The 16,432-nt window shown below is 40.2% G+C and overlaps 2 protein-coding genes across 2 annotated transcripts; both read left to right on the top strand.

Annotated features, from left to right (window-relative positions):
- Positions 1-560: 560 nt before the first annotated feature.
- On the top strand, positions 561-5,339 carry LOC5512604 (splicing factor 3A subunit 2). Its single transcript, XM_001632917.3, has 9 exons — positions 561-797; positions 2,204-2,275; positions 2,590-2,636; positions 3,352-3,403; positions 3,481-3,538; positions 3,618-3,667; positions 3,926-4,066; positions 4,185-4,253; positions 4,900-5,339. The coding sequence occupies exons 1-9, from the start codon at positions 672-674 to the stop codon at positions 5,065-5,067; spliced, it is 783 nt and encodes a 260-aa protein (XP_001632967.1). The 5' UTR covers positions 561-671; the 3' UTR covers positions 5,068-5,339.
- A 7,906-nt stretch (positions 5,340-13,245) lies between these two features.
- Positions 13,246-15,651, top strand: LOC5512639 (zinc finger and SCAN domain-containing protein 12). Its single transcript, XM_032382002.2, has 2 exons — positions 13,246-13,379; positions 13,695-15,651. Exon 2 carries the CDS (start codon positions 13,700-13,702, stop codon positions 14,975-14,977), a length of 1,278 nt encoding a protein of 425 aa, XP_032237893.2. The 5' UTR covers positions 13,246-13,379; positions 13,695-13,699; the 3' UTR covers positions 14,978-15,651.
- Positions 15,652-16,432: the final 781 nt, after the last annotated feature.

Here is a 16,432-nt window from a genome sequence, read left to right as displayed (position 1 = left end):
AACATAAGGCTCAATATGTCCTTAACGATGTTCTTAAATTTTAGTCTATAAAAGAATATAATACCCAATGAATTATTAGAAAGAGAATTACACTAAGGATCAATAGCAATAATAAGGTTGTTACTATGAACACAATTTGATTCTTCATTTTAGAACGCATCAGCACTAAAAAAGAAAACTTTTTCTGCTATCTGAGCCTCGACATGTTCTTGGTATGTTCTTAAAATTTGGTGAAATCTCAGGCTGAACGTTCTTATTAAAAAGGTTCTTATAAAAAAAGACTGTAGTTTGCTTCGACACGCGCATCCTCCGCGACGCCCGAGGGTGCGGATGTTGGGATGCGACTAGCCTTCGTAGCAAGCGTTTCTGTGTACTTTCAGAAGGCTGAAACTCCACAGAAACGCTTGCTACGCAGGCTACGATGCGACACGCTCAATCTCGTCCCCAGAGTCCTTATTTCTTAGCCAGATTTTTTCACTCTTGGGACGAGATTGGCGACACGCGCTGCATTACGTTTTTCCATCCTTGTAAGGATCCCTGTGGTTTGATGGGTAGAGATGCATGACGGGAAGTGTAGCCTTGGCGGCCATCTTGGATAGAATGAAAGCGCACGTTGCGTAGTCGTCCATTTTTTATAGACTTGTTAACACGAGCGCATTTTATCATTCAAGATGGATTTTCAGCATCGCGCAGGAGGTAAAACTGGATCTGGAGGGGTCGCCTCATCGTCAGAATCGAACCGAGACAGAAGAGAAAGGCTGAGACAGCTAGCATTGGAAACGATCGACCTCAACAAGGTTTGTAGACAACCATTTAACAACATCGAGAAAAGGGACAGATACCTTGCTACCAGCTACTATACACATCTAGCCTTGAATCCCAAAAGACTACCGTAAAGAAACAATATCAATAAATAAGAGACAGATACCTTTCTACTAGCTACTATACCAATCTAGCCTTCAATCCCAATAGACTACCGTGAAGAAACAACATCAATAAAAAAGAGCCTGGCCCTACCAATCGATATAAATCGATCATCGGAAACTAATAGAATTAATCAATATTAATCGATATTAATCAGTTGATTATTATTGATCAATATTGGAAATTTTTAATAATTGATACTCACAGCCCAAGAATACTCAGTCATATTGATAATTATTGATAAATATTGGGTTTTATCGATTTCTTTTTTTTAAACTGACTGCTGGAAAATTGAATCTGCCATCACTGTTGTAGCGTGACCTGGGAATGATATGTCTAGCTTTTCCAGGGGAGGATCCAGGATTTCAAAATGGGGGGTGGATAATGGCCGGATAGACGGCTAATAACTGATCCAGTGGTTCTTGGCAGGTCGCATAGATCTAAAAATACTTCATGCTAAATTGGATGTGTGGCATCAGCAAAGTCAAGCATGTGAAGGCACATGGACAGTACCTCCCTCATCTTAGACACGGCGCCTTAGACATTTATTTTTTTAAACGAAGTGACTTTTTATTTTATATATCCACCCAATACACCCCCACCCCCCTGTATCTGCCTCTGTTCTCGGCTTGTGTTCATCTGTATGCTTTCCAATCAGCTAATATAATGGCCGAGTAGTGTTCAGAAATCTCTTATCAAGAATTATATGGGTAAATAAGGAACCTTTAGTAAATAAATGTTTTGTTATCCTGCATATAGTGAATGTGGTTTGCAAATGGTCAAATTTAGCCCTTTTGAAGGGATATGAAGACTCGCTTTGTTTATCTTACCTTGTCTTGGACATAAATCGATAATTTCAATATTTTTCGATAATAATTGATACTCACACAGTTTCACAGTATCGATTTGTATTGATTTCCGATATTAATTGATTGATTGATATTGATTTTTATCAATTAATGTTGATATCGATTATTATTGATTATCGGAATTATTGATTGGTAGTGCCGGGAAAAGAGACATACCTTGCTTCCAGCTCCTATACCTCCTATATCAAGGAATAATACAACAAAGATGTATGTACTGTATGTTTAAAAAAGCCAAATGTCATTTTTTGGCATCATTATTGTGATTGCATCTCATTTTTGAGGAACAAGGTAATATCTAGTGGGAGCTACTGTATCATAGTTATGTAAATTGAAAAGTTCTGGTTTTATTGATTCTGATACTGTACCTCTGAACATTCTTAATTCACTGATTCTAATGGTTTTCTTCTCAGGATCCTTATTTTATGAAAAATCATCTTGGTTCTTATGAGTGCAAGTTATGTTTAACCCTACATAATAATGAGGTGAGTTGTTATATGCATCAGCTAGTTAACAATTATTCCCCAAGTCAATAGCCCATATGGATGAACACTCCTCAGGGGTTTTAGGCAGATATTTAGTTTGTGGGGTATTCCTCCCAACATTCTCTCCCAAACTCATATAATCATCATTATTGTTTATTCCGTTTTTGTTGTCATTTCCACTGCACACCATGGAATATTCCACATGTATTGGTTTCTTATAGACACTTGCCAGGCTAAGAGATCAACAAGAGACACACCATGGTTAGAGTCTTCATGTTATGATAAAGGAAAAACATTGTTTCTTTTTTTTCCAGGGAAGTTATTTAGCTCACACCCAAGGCAAGAAGCATCAGTCAAATCTGTGAGTAGAGAACAGTGGTTTATTGTTTACAAAAAGTGTGCACATTTTTGTTTATTATTAGTTAAAGAGCCCTTGTCAGCCACACACCTTTGTTTTTGTTCTCAACCAATGTTGGGAGACAAATTATAAGAAGAAGAAGAACAACAGCTTCTCCAAATCAGCTGGAAGATAAATGGATGCTTTCTCACACTGTTACCTTTTAAGAATGAAAAAAAAAATGGTGGCTAACAAAGGTTCTTTAAGTTTAAGTTACTCCAGAACGATCAGAGTCCACCTCATGGCAGAATAGTACAGTACATGTCTGACAATCAGACTATACTTAGGTCTGATTCAACATTTTGACAAGAGAACCATTGAAACAGCAATTGCACCAGTTTACTTCTGGCAGGCAGAAGTAGACCTCAATCTATTAAAACCTGCAGCAATTAACAGGTCATCCACTCTAAATTATCAGTCACATTCTCGCAGAAACTTCCAAGAGACAGTGCTATTACAATTTTGAAACATTTTTCACATTCTCTGTTTAAAATCACCATAGACTGTTACATAATTGACCTGAAATAAACCGATTTGATGGCTGCTTTAAGTGGCATGTGGGATGATTTTTCTTTCTTTTTTTTTTTGCTCCTCTTATGATGAAGATTGTTTGGAAAACTATGGTCCAAATTAATGACATAGACCTCTTTAATCTTATTGCAATTCTGCCGAATTTTAGAGCACGCCGAGCTGCAAAGGAGGCCAAGGATGCTCCAGCTCAACCAGCACCTGTAAGTGATTACACTTTTCTTCATTTAGTTGCTTTTAAGTTTAGCAACGTCACATATTATGTCTGTTCCAAATGCAGGAAAAGCCAAGAGTCTCATTAAAGAAGTTTGTAAAGATTGGAAGACCTGGTTATAAAGGTAGTTAGAAAATTAATTTTAGTAATTTATGATTTTGCACTTGTGCCTTAGATCTGATCTGATTGCGTTATTGTTCTAGTGACAAAACAAAGGAATCCAGATAATGGTCAGCACAGTTTATTATTCCAGGTAAGGGCCTTTACTCCTCTTACCTCTTGATATTGTGCATAGTAACATTCACCAGTTAAACTGATATGAAAGGCACATCTGGGTGAGGCTCTAAATCAAGTGCCCAGATGTGTGAATTGTTAGTTAGCATTTTTGGTTTCAAACTGAGTACTGAAGCTTTTAATATCCTAATTCAAATAGTTGAAATTTGACAGTACAAGTTTTTGTTTAGAAAACCCAATGTACAAAACTGCTACTGATAATATCCATTTTATGCAGGTTGACTATCCTGAAATCGCTGAAGGAGTGGTCCCAAGACATCGATTTATGTCTGCTTATGAGCAGAGGATAGAACCGCCCAATAAGCAATGGCAGTACTTGCTATTTGCTGCAGAACCATATGAGACAATAGCTTTTAAAGTAAGGAATAAATACCTAGCCAGGAACATAGTGTACTAAATCTCCTGAATTTATGGAATGTACTTGGTAAACAGTAATTATATACAGAAAGAACTGATCCTTATTGCACTACTTGCAGATTCCCAGTCGAGAGATTGATAAAGAAGAAGGCAAATTCTGGACCCAGTGGAACAGAGATACAAAACAGGTTTGTTATCTACTTACTCCTTTCACAATTCAGTTCATATATGTGCCCTTTTTTTGATCCTACAGTACATATTGTTTATTTTGTCAAGAGTTTGCTTAAAGTGCGATGCCTACTACTTAAGTTACTAGCCAAACTGCATCGCAAAGAGATGCTTCAGTGACTTGGTGGCTTGTTGGAAGTGGGCTCTTTAGAGTGATTTTCATAAACCTTCCAACTACTTTACACTGTATTGCCCTCTTATTCCATTCACTTTTGGGTTTTCTTGAATATTGCACTTTGACTATCACACTTTGATTAACGGGTTACTGTCGAATCCATTGTGTCACGACGCCGCATTGTCAAAACATCGATTTAGTTTTGTCTTTTGGGTTTTCTGTTCCGCCAGTCAAATTATTTTAAGCCAATCAGATTCTTGTCATCTCTCGCCTAGTGCAGTTTCCTGGCTTTCTGTCTTGACACCGTCTGGTTTTCGTCCAGAGGATAGCCAGGGAAGTGCACAAAGCCAGACTTGATTGGCTCAGAATGGTTTTACTGACGGAACAGAAAAACAAAACTAATCGTGTTTTGAAAACGCGGGTCGCGATACAAGCGATTCGACAGTAATGTAAGCCACTTTATGTAATCCATGATAATTTTCTATTTACAGTTTTATATCCAGTTCCATTTCCGACTCTCCCCGCACCAGCTGCAGATGCAACAACAGCAGCAGCAGAACCGCAAGCAACCCCCTCCACTAATGCCGCCTGGACTTGTACCACAACGACCCCGTAACATACCTGCTGCAAACCCTCTTAACCCATTTTCCAATCAGTGAGTGGGCAACTCCGTGAAAGGCCACTTGGAGTTGTGTTGACTTAGTGCATCTGCATGGCTGAAACAAGTTCGGCGGCTCACAGGGAAAAATCCAACACAACAGACAAGCCAAGAGGATTTGGGCAACCTTCTCAAAAATCCCTGTCACATACAGTACAACAACAGCAAAAACTCTTGCATTATTTATAATTTTTAGTTAGTTTTTAACCCAGTTCTATTTTTGTTTTTCGTGTCTCTTCGCCATCTTCTGAGTAAAACTGAGTAGAAACCTCATTCCCACAATCGCATTGACGATAAAATAAATATATGAATCAGAAGATAACATTAAGACATAAAACTTTTCTTTTAGCTTTTTAATTACAGCTTTGCATTTTCATTTGAGAAATGCCATCATATTCTTCTTCAAAACATTTGTCTTTATGGTGTGATAAAATAGGCATATGACATATTGACATATTGTGTATATAGTGACATCTATACATCGACTATTATGTCTTTTGTAATAAAGAATGTTTAAAAAAAAGTAGTAACACCATGCTTAATTAACAAAGATAAGATGGAGACGCAAGGCACGCCCACCATTCTAAGAAAGCTGCGGCTGGCTTATTGCAAATTGAAGCAGTAGTTACGTTAGCCAGCCAACTCCCAGGCGGTTAGTAAGAGTTGTGACGTCACAGGAAGCCATTTGAGCTCTTCCCGGACCACGGTTCATCTCCAAGGAAGGGAAGGCACAGACCGGCAAGACGGTCTAGGCTGGGATTTGATCAGTCGTACTCCGGCGCTGCTATAGCGGAGGGGGAAGCGGATCCCCGGATTCCACAAGATACCTATATTGTGTAATTTTTATCGCGATGGGATGTTTGTTTTTGAGTTCATTGAAGGTGATGGTTGCTTGATTCGTGGCTTCGGCATTAATAGCCGCCACAGGACTGGTCAGAATCGATTAAAAAATATTGTGAGAATTGTGAGTTCTTAGTGGTGGTGCAGTCGAGGTTTTCTCGCCGATATCCATTTCTGGCTGATAGTTATTTCCGCTATTGCTCGAATTGCGCTGTTCAGGCTTGAAGGGTGACACTACATTATCTGTGTCGAGACTGTACCCATGTGTCGACAGCAAAGTCGGATCTTCATCGTCGTTAATACTAATAGGGCGATGTTTTTCGATCTTTGACGAAGGCAATTGTGACGTCTTCCCTTCACATCTGTAAAGGGCATTCCTCCGCGACAGGACTGTAGGGCAGTCCTCAGGGACAGGATTGCGTCGCCCGACCACTGACGAATACACCACGAATGCTGTCGACGAAGAGCCGTGGGCATTCTTCGGGGCTTTTTCGGCGACAAAATTGCGTTGCCTGGCCGCTGTCGAGGGCGAGCTGCTCGCTACTGGAGGAACGTGCCTTGGAGTTAACTCAAGGTCGGCGCTCATGTTACGGGACCGAAAGGGATCCCGCCAGAACACCTTGAGCGCGCGATTAAATCGATTACATCGTGCCATGTAGATAAAGGGGTTACACATACTGGACACGTACTGCGAGTAGTTTGCGAAAAGGCCGAACCACTTGAGGAACTCGCTACTGACGGGATTTCTGGCCCTCTCCACGAGGATGCCGTAGACGATCGAAGGGACGCAGGACAGCACCGTACGCTACCACGGTTAGACCCACGGTGACGGCGCAGGACAGCACCGTACGCTACCACGGTTAGACCCACGGTGACGGCGCAGGACAGCACCGTACGCTACCACGGTTAGACCCACGGTGACGGCGCAGGACAGCACCGTACGCTACCACGGTTAGACCCACGGTGACGGCGCAGGACAGCACCGTACGCTACCACGGTTAGACCCACGGTGACGGCGCAGGACAGCACCGTACGCTACCACGGTTAGACCCACGGTGACGGCGCAGGACAGCACCGTACGCTACCACGGTTAGACCCACGGTGACGGCGGCATGAACCACGGTCTCACGACGACTTTTCTGCATTTTCAGGCGCAGATGACCGGGTAAGGATAGCTCTCCGTCGTATTTCTGAAAAGGTGAAGATTCATATTTTCTCGTGTGATATTTTATATTTCTGGAATTTATTTATTTCAAACAAATATCTTAGGTCCATTACATTTTAGGTCTTTTGTTCTTAAATGTTGCACCCCTCTTCCCCTGCGAATAAATAACTACGTAAATCTTGATTTTTTGACTCTGTCTACCCACCTATATCGTGGTACAGACTTGACGCGATATACATGATAGGTTATATTACCAGCTGTCCTCTCTTAAATGTCACAATTGATCTTTTATCCTAAGGTTGAAGACATCATCACCACCCTACCCCCACCGTACACAACCCTTTTTCCCGCGCTTTAATGTCATAAGAATCCCTGACCGTTATTTGTTTTACCTTAGTCTGGTCCTTGAGGCTTTTCCAGGTCACCATCGCCAAAACTATGTACAGGAAGGCGAACGCAGAGCGTATGATGATCAAATAGTTCCCGACCATGTAGTAATATATCATGCGATAGAGGAACGTAGGGGCGTCGCCCAAGTTGACTTTGTACAGATTGAGAAACCAGGGAGTTATCACTGCAACCGTCACAAGCCACATGTCTAAGACGGCCACGCTCACTTTTTCAGTCGTCATCCAAAACTAGAATGAGAGAAAGGCAATATAATATTAAGAGACGTACAGTAACATCTCGCGTATATTCAATCCCCATCGTATGACAAAACTAACCTTGTAACGCAATCCAATCGTATTACTATACGCTTACAACGCAATCCCCAACGCATGACGTACCTTGTAACGAAATTTTCCCATCTTATAATTAGACCTTGTAATGCAGACCCCATCGTATGTCTAGATGTACCATCCATCGTATGAAGTACCTTGTAACACAATCCCCACTGCTTAACGTACCTTGTAACGCATTCCGCATCGTATGACTAGAAGGCGATCCAGCATCATCATTCCCATGCCGAGGAGGTTTATTTTTCTTTCATGAAATATCGGATAGCTTATTACAAATGTGGCCAGTTATTACAAATGTGTCAAAACCGCCCTCCGCATTCTCTCGAGGAAGAAATCGCGACAAGAAACGAAATATTTTTTGTGCTCTTAAAAGTGGTATTACACGGGATAACATGCAACAAAAACATTTCGCGATAAATTGTATCGTAGAAAGGTTTGGACCGTGTAACATATCGCGCAACACAACTTTCCGCGCATCATTTTACTCGGCAACATGTTGCGTGTTTTTGAACCCACTTGAAAAAAATGCAACACAGAATGACGAATATCTGGAAAGTTATTCCGTGTAACATGATTGGCAGCATGTCAGAATGGATACGATACAATGTATGACGAGATGTTTTTGTTGCATGTTATCCCGTGTAACGCCACCTTAATTCTTACCTGAAGCGCTTGAGAAGCAGAAGAATGCTGCCGTTGCCGAGTAGAGTGGTGATGATAAGGATGGAATTTAGACTCATCTTGATCGCCACGTCATTCAACGCGGGCTTGACACCAGTCACATTCGTACGGAACATACTTATGTTAAAAAGGTCCATTTTTATCTGACAGCAAGAGAAGCAACGTGAGTTATACAAAGTTTGCTTTCCAAGTAAAGAGACACGACAAAAAAGATCAAATTGAATGTCATCTTCTTAAAAATAGCACGTCGTATTTTATTCTTATATACGACAGCCAGAAAAGAGGTTTGATTGATTACGAAAGAGTTCAAGGGCTGATCCTTGAGGGACTCCAAAAAGGAAAATTAAAGTGTTGTCCAAGAAACAAATTGCCTTTCTCTTTAGTATGTAACACAATCAAACAACCTGGAGCTGCTAATTGAAAACGGTCCAACCTTAGTTGAGAAATAAAACTTAAAAATTCTTTGTTTTAAATAAATCACTTAAACGTTTTAGAACCTGAGACCACGAGAAATCTTAAAAACCCCTATTTTACATTTGTTAACTTTTTTTTTACCACCGCCACGATTTTCTGGGAATCCCTAGTGTCCTTGCCTTATAATTACAGAAGCAAAAAAACATTATTTTCAAGAGGTTTTTCATACTTATGTCAGCCCCAAGAAGGGCTCTTGACGTTGGTGGATTCATAGCCACTGAGGACCTTTTAACTGCTGTTTATAATTGTTTCTGATAGTTTTTTGCTCACAAATTTGATCTATTATTATTGCATTATTATATGCATTTCCAAAAAGAAAAGCCCATCAAAATTAAAACTCTTTTGTTTCGTTTGAGAATGCAGGGCGCAGTGAATAAACATAGGACGGGTGTTTCGATTGACTACGTGAATTCCGCTCAAACTCTCAAAGTCTGCTTGATCATTAAAGGTTCTGTTTACCAGGTCTACAGGCATAGACAACCACATTAATGCTTATAATTTTACGAAACCATTATAGCAAATTTAAGGTTTTGAAAGAAAACTTTCTTTGATCTGTCGTGGGTGGATCTTAAAGTAGGCTCTATTTCCAGACGTTTCCAGCCGTATTTCAGGCGTTCCCAATTTAAGATCCTCCACCGCTTACAAAATCGGCGCCGCCTAGTAATCGAGCCTAGATCTCAAACAATCCGCCATTAGTGGGCGCGTTTTTTTTCCTAACATTCTGGAATGGGAATGGTTGGTAGAGAATGTTCAGAATGGCATTCGAGTCATTTTGCTAAAGGTAGCAGAATGGGTGAAATAATGGCCTTAATTTCATTACGGAATGGGAACGCGGGATAAACGAACGCGCGCTTTTTCTATTCTAATCATTCTCATTCCGAAATCACGAGTAAAAAAAACGCGCCCTTAGGCTGTTAATAGAGACAGACGAGGCCAGCCTGAAAAATTTTAACAATTAATCTTTTGCGGTTCTGTCCGCCTGGCATTTTAAAAAATCATTTAAACCCTAATAGCATGGCGCGCATATCATTTAAACCTTAATAGCATGGCGCGCATATCATTTAAACCTTATAAGCAACGACGCAAACGCAATGCGCAGCTATTAATAATAATTTAGTCCCCCAATTCCAGTTTTCATTTTCCATCCTACACTGTGACAAAGCATGTGTATATTCCATGTTAAGTGAAGCCCAACTAGTGACACTGCTCCTCTTCTCTTGCAATTTATATATGTATATTTAATATCCCATAAGGCAGACTATACTCAAATATAAGGGGGGTCTGTCCTGAAGAAGTCTTTTAAAAAGACTAAATTTTGAGTCGAAAACAGGTGTTTATACAACGCAAAGCTTTATTAGCCTCCGGAAAGTAAGAAGTCTCTCATAACTAAAATTAGATAGTTTTTTTTCAAATACGCAAAACGGGATCGAATAGACGCAAACATTTCCTTATAAAAATTATATTCCTTATAAACTTTTAACTGAGAAAATCAATTGTTTTCTAGCTGCAGGTGGCCCACGTATCAAAAATAATATTTTCTATCCTAGATTAACCTTGTTTTTTTTCAGCAGGTCGTAGATTATTAGTTCCTTAAAAATTCAATGTTTCATTCACCTTCAATAAAGTTCAACGGGAAAGCTCCGAGAAAGTCAGCAAATAAGCCTGCGTGCTAAAAATCTTTGAAACGATGCATACGCAGGCTATATCAGCAACGAACATTTTATCGACTAGATTCTCGCTAGGCTTTTGTGTACATTTTCTGTGCGATGTCAAGTCCAAAGCAGTGTCCAGGCAGGAGCGTTGATGGTGAGATTTGTTTTGATAAGGCCGGGGACCCATCATCCCTGTCCCTAGTAAATTGTCGAGTCAGGGGTAAGAAAACGAGCAGACAGAGAACAGTGGAGAGCGCTTTTTTTCCCTTAACCTGTTGTTTTATAGATGGCAAGGCCAAAAACGCGCCGCTGGAGGTTACTCAGTTACAAAGCGTGTCGTTTGAAGGTGGTACAAGGTAATAAGTAGGAACAGAGACCACCGGAAGAGCGAAATACAACCAGTTTAAGTAGGAATACGTGCGTTATTCAACACTGACAAGAAGTTAGACATCATTTTGGAGTAAAATTATCCGTAAGCCCATGCTTTCAACTTTGACTTTTCAAATGACTTGTTTATTGGTTAAATTCTTTTGCTTTAGCCTTCAATCCGCATTTGTTTATTTTAAACAGGCAGAGCCGTATCATTAATGATACTCGTTCTATTTTAAAACGCATGGTTATCTGCTAACTGTGTTGGGATCCAATTTTTCTTTGGGAATCACAATTGCAACAACTTTAAAACGATTCTGTGCAGTAATTGAGCAAGGCTTGTCTAATGAAACTAGAATGATATGAGGCTGTACCTAGCTATGAAATTCTTCCTATTTTTACCCTTGCTTTCTCGAACTTCCGAAATATAGCACGAACCGGATTTTCCTTGGAGGTTACGCTAAGAATACGTGCCGAATTAAAACAAAATAAAAAACTCTATTTATTCTTATCTTTTGATTCGAACAGCTGTAAAAATGCGTAGTCGTTAATCTCCTCATTCTAGTGGTCTAAAGCCAAATGAGTTATTTGTCCCGTGAAAGAGAAAAATGTTTTTTTTTCTATCTACTGTTTTCGAAATCATGGATCTGTCACAACCTTTAACTAGGACATTTATCTCTGATAAGATCCTTCGGAAGACGGCCGAAAGCTTTTCTGGAACAGTTGCCTTTTTGTCGTGTGACAAGCGACTTTTTTAGTGCTTTCATCGCGGTCCAAATGAGAGAAAAGTAACTCAGTGTCTCAACATTCAATGAAATACTTATTCTTTAAACCTCACCTGTGACATGGTCTGCTCGTCGTCGAAGCTTGCTGCAGAATGGCCGTTATTCGGGTCATGAAGATATAAAAATTACCTACATACTCCATGGAAACAAAGCCTTCGACCAATAATAGCGCATTATTGTGCTAATAACTACTTAAAGAGACAGGTGTTGTTGGGCCGAGTTGCAGTGGCTTCTAGCACATTTTTCCTGTTTTCGTGCAGTAGGCATTATAAACTTCTCATACTTATACTTTGTAATACAAATATGAGCATAAAATCCTTAATACCTTAACGTATTCTTTACGACGCCACAGTACAAGGAAAAAGAAGTAAGATCGTTCATATTTGACGAAATGATTACCCATTAACACCTAAACCGGCCTGTACCGGCCGTGAGAAGTACAACAACCCCGAAAAAAATTATAAATGAAAAATAAAAACAATACTCAGGCATCAGCATAAGGGATAAATGGTCTTGGAGGTAAGCATCCAACCAGGGTGATATCACCAACACAGCCCTTCAGCTAGCTTAATAATTGCTAAAGTCAAATTTTAAACCGAACAAGAAAAAACAGCAGAATTCACCCTCTCAACATAACTCTCAAACCACACAAGGGAAAGAAATTTATTCTAAATCCCTCAGGACCATTTACGTGTTCTCAAAGTAAAAGGTCCACTCCTTGAAGAGTGACAGATTACAGATCCACGGAAAAATTCGGCATTGAATGACCAGTCAACACGTCTCTCCACACAGTTAGACAGGTTTTTTTTACCCCAAAGACAAGCAAATCAATTCCAGGTCATACAGACCCAGAGTAGCAGTGGTTGTCATACGATGCTTTTAAGGAACGGACGGACCAGCAATCAGGTCGCACGTGTCCCCACAGTCGCACGTATATTTGTATTTAAAATTGTTACGTAGCAATTCCAATCCACAATATTCGTGTCTGAATAATTAGGCTCCCCACAAATTGCTATATTTGATATTTTATTACTGTCGCAAATTGCAAAGCATCACACATACGTCTCTCCATCTCGGGAATAGACTTACAAGGAGAAAAAGGTATGCTGTACTGGAAAATATTATCACGCCTAACCGCACGTGAAATTTTTTTGGGGAGCCAAGGTGCAATACTTTTAGGCACATGGGGAGGCACTGATATTATTAGGGGGAGGCACAAATTTAATTCTCTTCTTGGATGGGCGCTAACTTTTGCCTGGCGCTAATTTGAGCACGCACCTCCTTCCCCGTGGTCATCGCGCGGGGAACTCCGTATGTATCGCTCGCCAGCCCCGAAAATAAAATAAAAACTAATTTATCGGCGGCATGAAAACAATAAAAAAGCTGTTCATACAAGTGATTTTAAACACAACAAATCCCCCGGATTATTGGTGGCGTGGGGAATACTTTCACTATATGTCGGATGGGATTCCTGTGGTATGTTTCTTGTCACGGTGATGCCACTTCCGTTACAGCACTTGAATGGTTTCTGTATTCGCCCGGGACAAGCTCGCTTCTGATTTCTCTTTTTACCCGCTAAAACCTTCAAACGACGCACTAAACTCTTTGTAAGTACTTACTTGAGATAATCAAGGTATCATGCTTCCCTAAGCCTTAGTAATTAAGGAAATCAAGAGTTTGCAATGATGTAAACTTGATGAGGTGTGTGTATCGGTATGCAAAGTAATACACGCATAATTCCATAACAAACATTTGCTCATTTGCCGGTCCATTCTGAGTCAATTTAAATTATTTTAACCAAGAGCATTTCTCGTGGGTTTCCTCTTTGTTAAAAGCATATGTCTTTACAATTCTTTGTTTTATGACTAAGAGATGTATACAATATAATAATTGATTAAATTTAACTCGTTATATTACTCTAGACGAGATGTCGTTGCTTGTTTTGGACGCAAGAGATACCTACATCGATGAGGAAACCGGCGAAGAAATTGAAGCAACGCTTATGAATTTCAAGCCTGTGGCATTCTGCTCTGCTGCAGAGGACGCCGTGTTAAACGAGCTTGAATTTGAAAGCAACAGCATGCCAAGGATAGAGCAAGAAACCAGTCTGCCGCAGTTGATAGAGCTGAAAACTGTAAAGAAAGAAGAAGATTCAACGCTTGATTTAAAGACTGTTTTGGGAGATCTCAAGGACAGCGTCGAGGAAAAAGTCGACATTGATGGTGTCAGCAAAGGGGATGGGGAGATGCCGATTATGAATTCCAAACCTGAGGCACTCCGTTCTGCTAAAGATTATAATGAGGATGCTGTTCTATGCAAGTCTGACTTGAATAACAACAACATACTAGAGATAAAGCAAGAAGTAAAAGAAGAGAGTATAGTTTTTTATGCATGTAAAGCTACTCTCAAACACGAAACCGGCCTGTCGCAGCTGATAGAGTTAAAAACCATTAAAGAAGAGGAGGTCACGCTTGATCTACAGGAGGTGCTAGGAGATCTAAAGAAAAGCGACTACGAGTCAGATGAAGACGTCGATATTGATGATGTCAGTGAAGGGGGCGTGACGAAAAAGCAAATCCAATCCAATGAGATTAGTCACAAGAAGTACGTCTGCTCGACCTGTGGGAAACAGTATAAACAATCTGGTCACATGAGGAGGCACGAGCGTTCCCATGAACATGGGCATTCGGATAAGGGCAAAAGTGACACTAGACACCATTGCTCCATTTGCCAAGAGACCTTTACGAGGCACGAAAGTCTAAAACGACACGTTAAAAAACTACACACAAATGGGGAGACCATTGGAGGGCAAAAGGCGCCAACTGAGTTCAAACATAAATGCACCTTGTGTGGAAAAAAGTTCAAAGAACCCCAAAGTCTTCCAAGACATATTCGCCTCACCCACGAAGGTGAAAAGAGCTTCAAATGCGACAAGTGTGATAAGCGGTTCACTCAAGGAAGCGGTTTGCAACGGCATATGCTGATTCACGAGGAAAAAAAGTTCGAGTGTAAAAATTGTGGGAAGACGTTTGCGAGATCGTTTGTGCTGAGAAGGCATTTGCTCACACACACTGATGACAAGCCGTATAAATGTTTTGTTTGTAGTAAGGGATTTATACGCGCGTCACAGCTCAGTGATCATGTTTGGAACCATCGAAAAGACGATAGAAAGTTGCCATTGTCCGGCCCACTAGCGTCCATCTAAGCAGGCCCTTTCCAAACAACTTTTTCACATCTTTGAGTTTATGATTTCTTCTTAGGATAACATTTAAACAGAATAACAAAATTATATATATATATATATTCTTTTTTTTTTTATTCATCATATTTGTAATTTTGTTATTCTGTTTAAATGAGTGAGTGCAGGCGTTCATAAAACAGTGCTCAATACATAGGTGTAGAGCGGGGTATATCTTGGTTTGTAGGGAAAAAAAACACGCGAACTACCGTTTCATCTCTACAAGCCTGTTTCGTGGTTGCCCACTCATCATATTCTTAATAAATCTCCTGATGAGTGGCAACCACGAAACAGGCTTGACTCGACTTTAATAAGACTTCTTCAGGGCATACTCAAGAAGGGCAGACGACAATTTGGAGTCCAATTCCAGTTTTTGGTGTATTATATTGTTTTTCTTTTGTATGAACATGTTCCTAGCATGTTACAATTTGATTGAAATCTCAGGCTGAACACTTTTGTAAAAGGTTTCATATAAAACAAAAAAAGAGTGTACACATACAAGATGCTATTTAACCGCAATTTATTTTTCTGATTTTAAGCGAACAGGTACGAGTTATTAAGTTTAGCAGTATCTATCAAGAAGTATATTTTTTTACAACGAAGGAATTTATATTCTAAATAAAAAAAACGTTTAAACATTTGACCTTGTGCAACTATAAACATACGTCATAGTATCCGATCATTTTATGCCACAGTATCTTTTGAGGTATTTCGAAAAAAGACCAGATAACGCTGTTTTCATGTTTTTCTGAACGCTGCGGTGTTTGCCCTCGTTTACCAGAACCCCAAAATAAAAGGGGCGTAGCCAGGGGAGGGCGCAAGGGGCTCGGCCGCCCTTTCTACCAGCCAAACAATAGATATGATGCATGACTTACAATACAATACAATACAATAGATATAATGCATGTCTTACAAGGACCTTTTCGGCACTCCCATTGAAAATCATGTCAAAGCCCTTGATTCCAACATTCTATTCTCTACCAGAAATTTATGCTTATCACCAAGATCCAAACCTAGAAGTACTCACCTTTGCAGAGATTTTTATTGCTGCGTTTATTTTCGCGCCACACAGACAAATACTCAATACTCCCAAAAATCCGTCACTAGTCTCGCTCATTGTAAAGGGATCCAAAATTCGGATCCAGGATCCCTTTCAGGCGCGAACACAAGGGGTGCGTGCAACCCCCCCCCCCCCCCCCCCCTTGGCGGCCAAAAAGTGGGCAATTTCTTATTAAGGAATCTTAAATACTATGCTCTTTCCACCTCCTCCCCTCAGCCAATCCTGGGTACGCGCCTTCCTTTACATCGGGCAAGTCTCGAAAGCTGGAATTCTACTGTTCTGATAACGAATCTCAACACAAAATCCAGAAATGCCATGGCAGACAAGGGGTGGAAAGTATAATGATGAAAATTAAATATGTT

Source organism: Nematostella vectensis, chromosome 3 (assembly GCF_932526225.1).
Source record: "Nematostella vectensis chromosome 3, jaNemVect1.1, whole genome shotgun sequence".
NCBI classification, from domain to species: domain Eukaryota; kingdom Metazoa; phylum Cnidaria; class Anthozoa; order Actiniaria; family Edwardsiidae; genus Nematostella; species Nematostella vectensis.
This window is presented reverse-complemented; position numbering and strand designations above follow the sequence as displayed.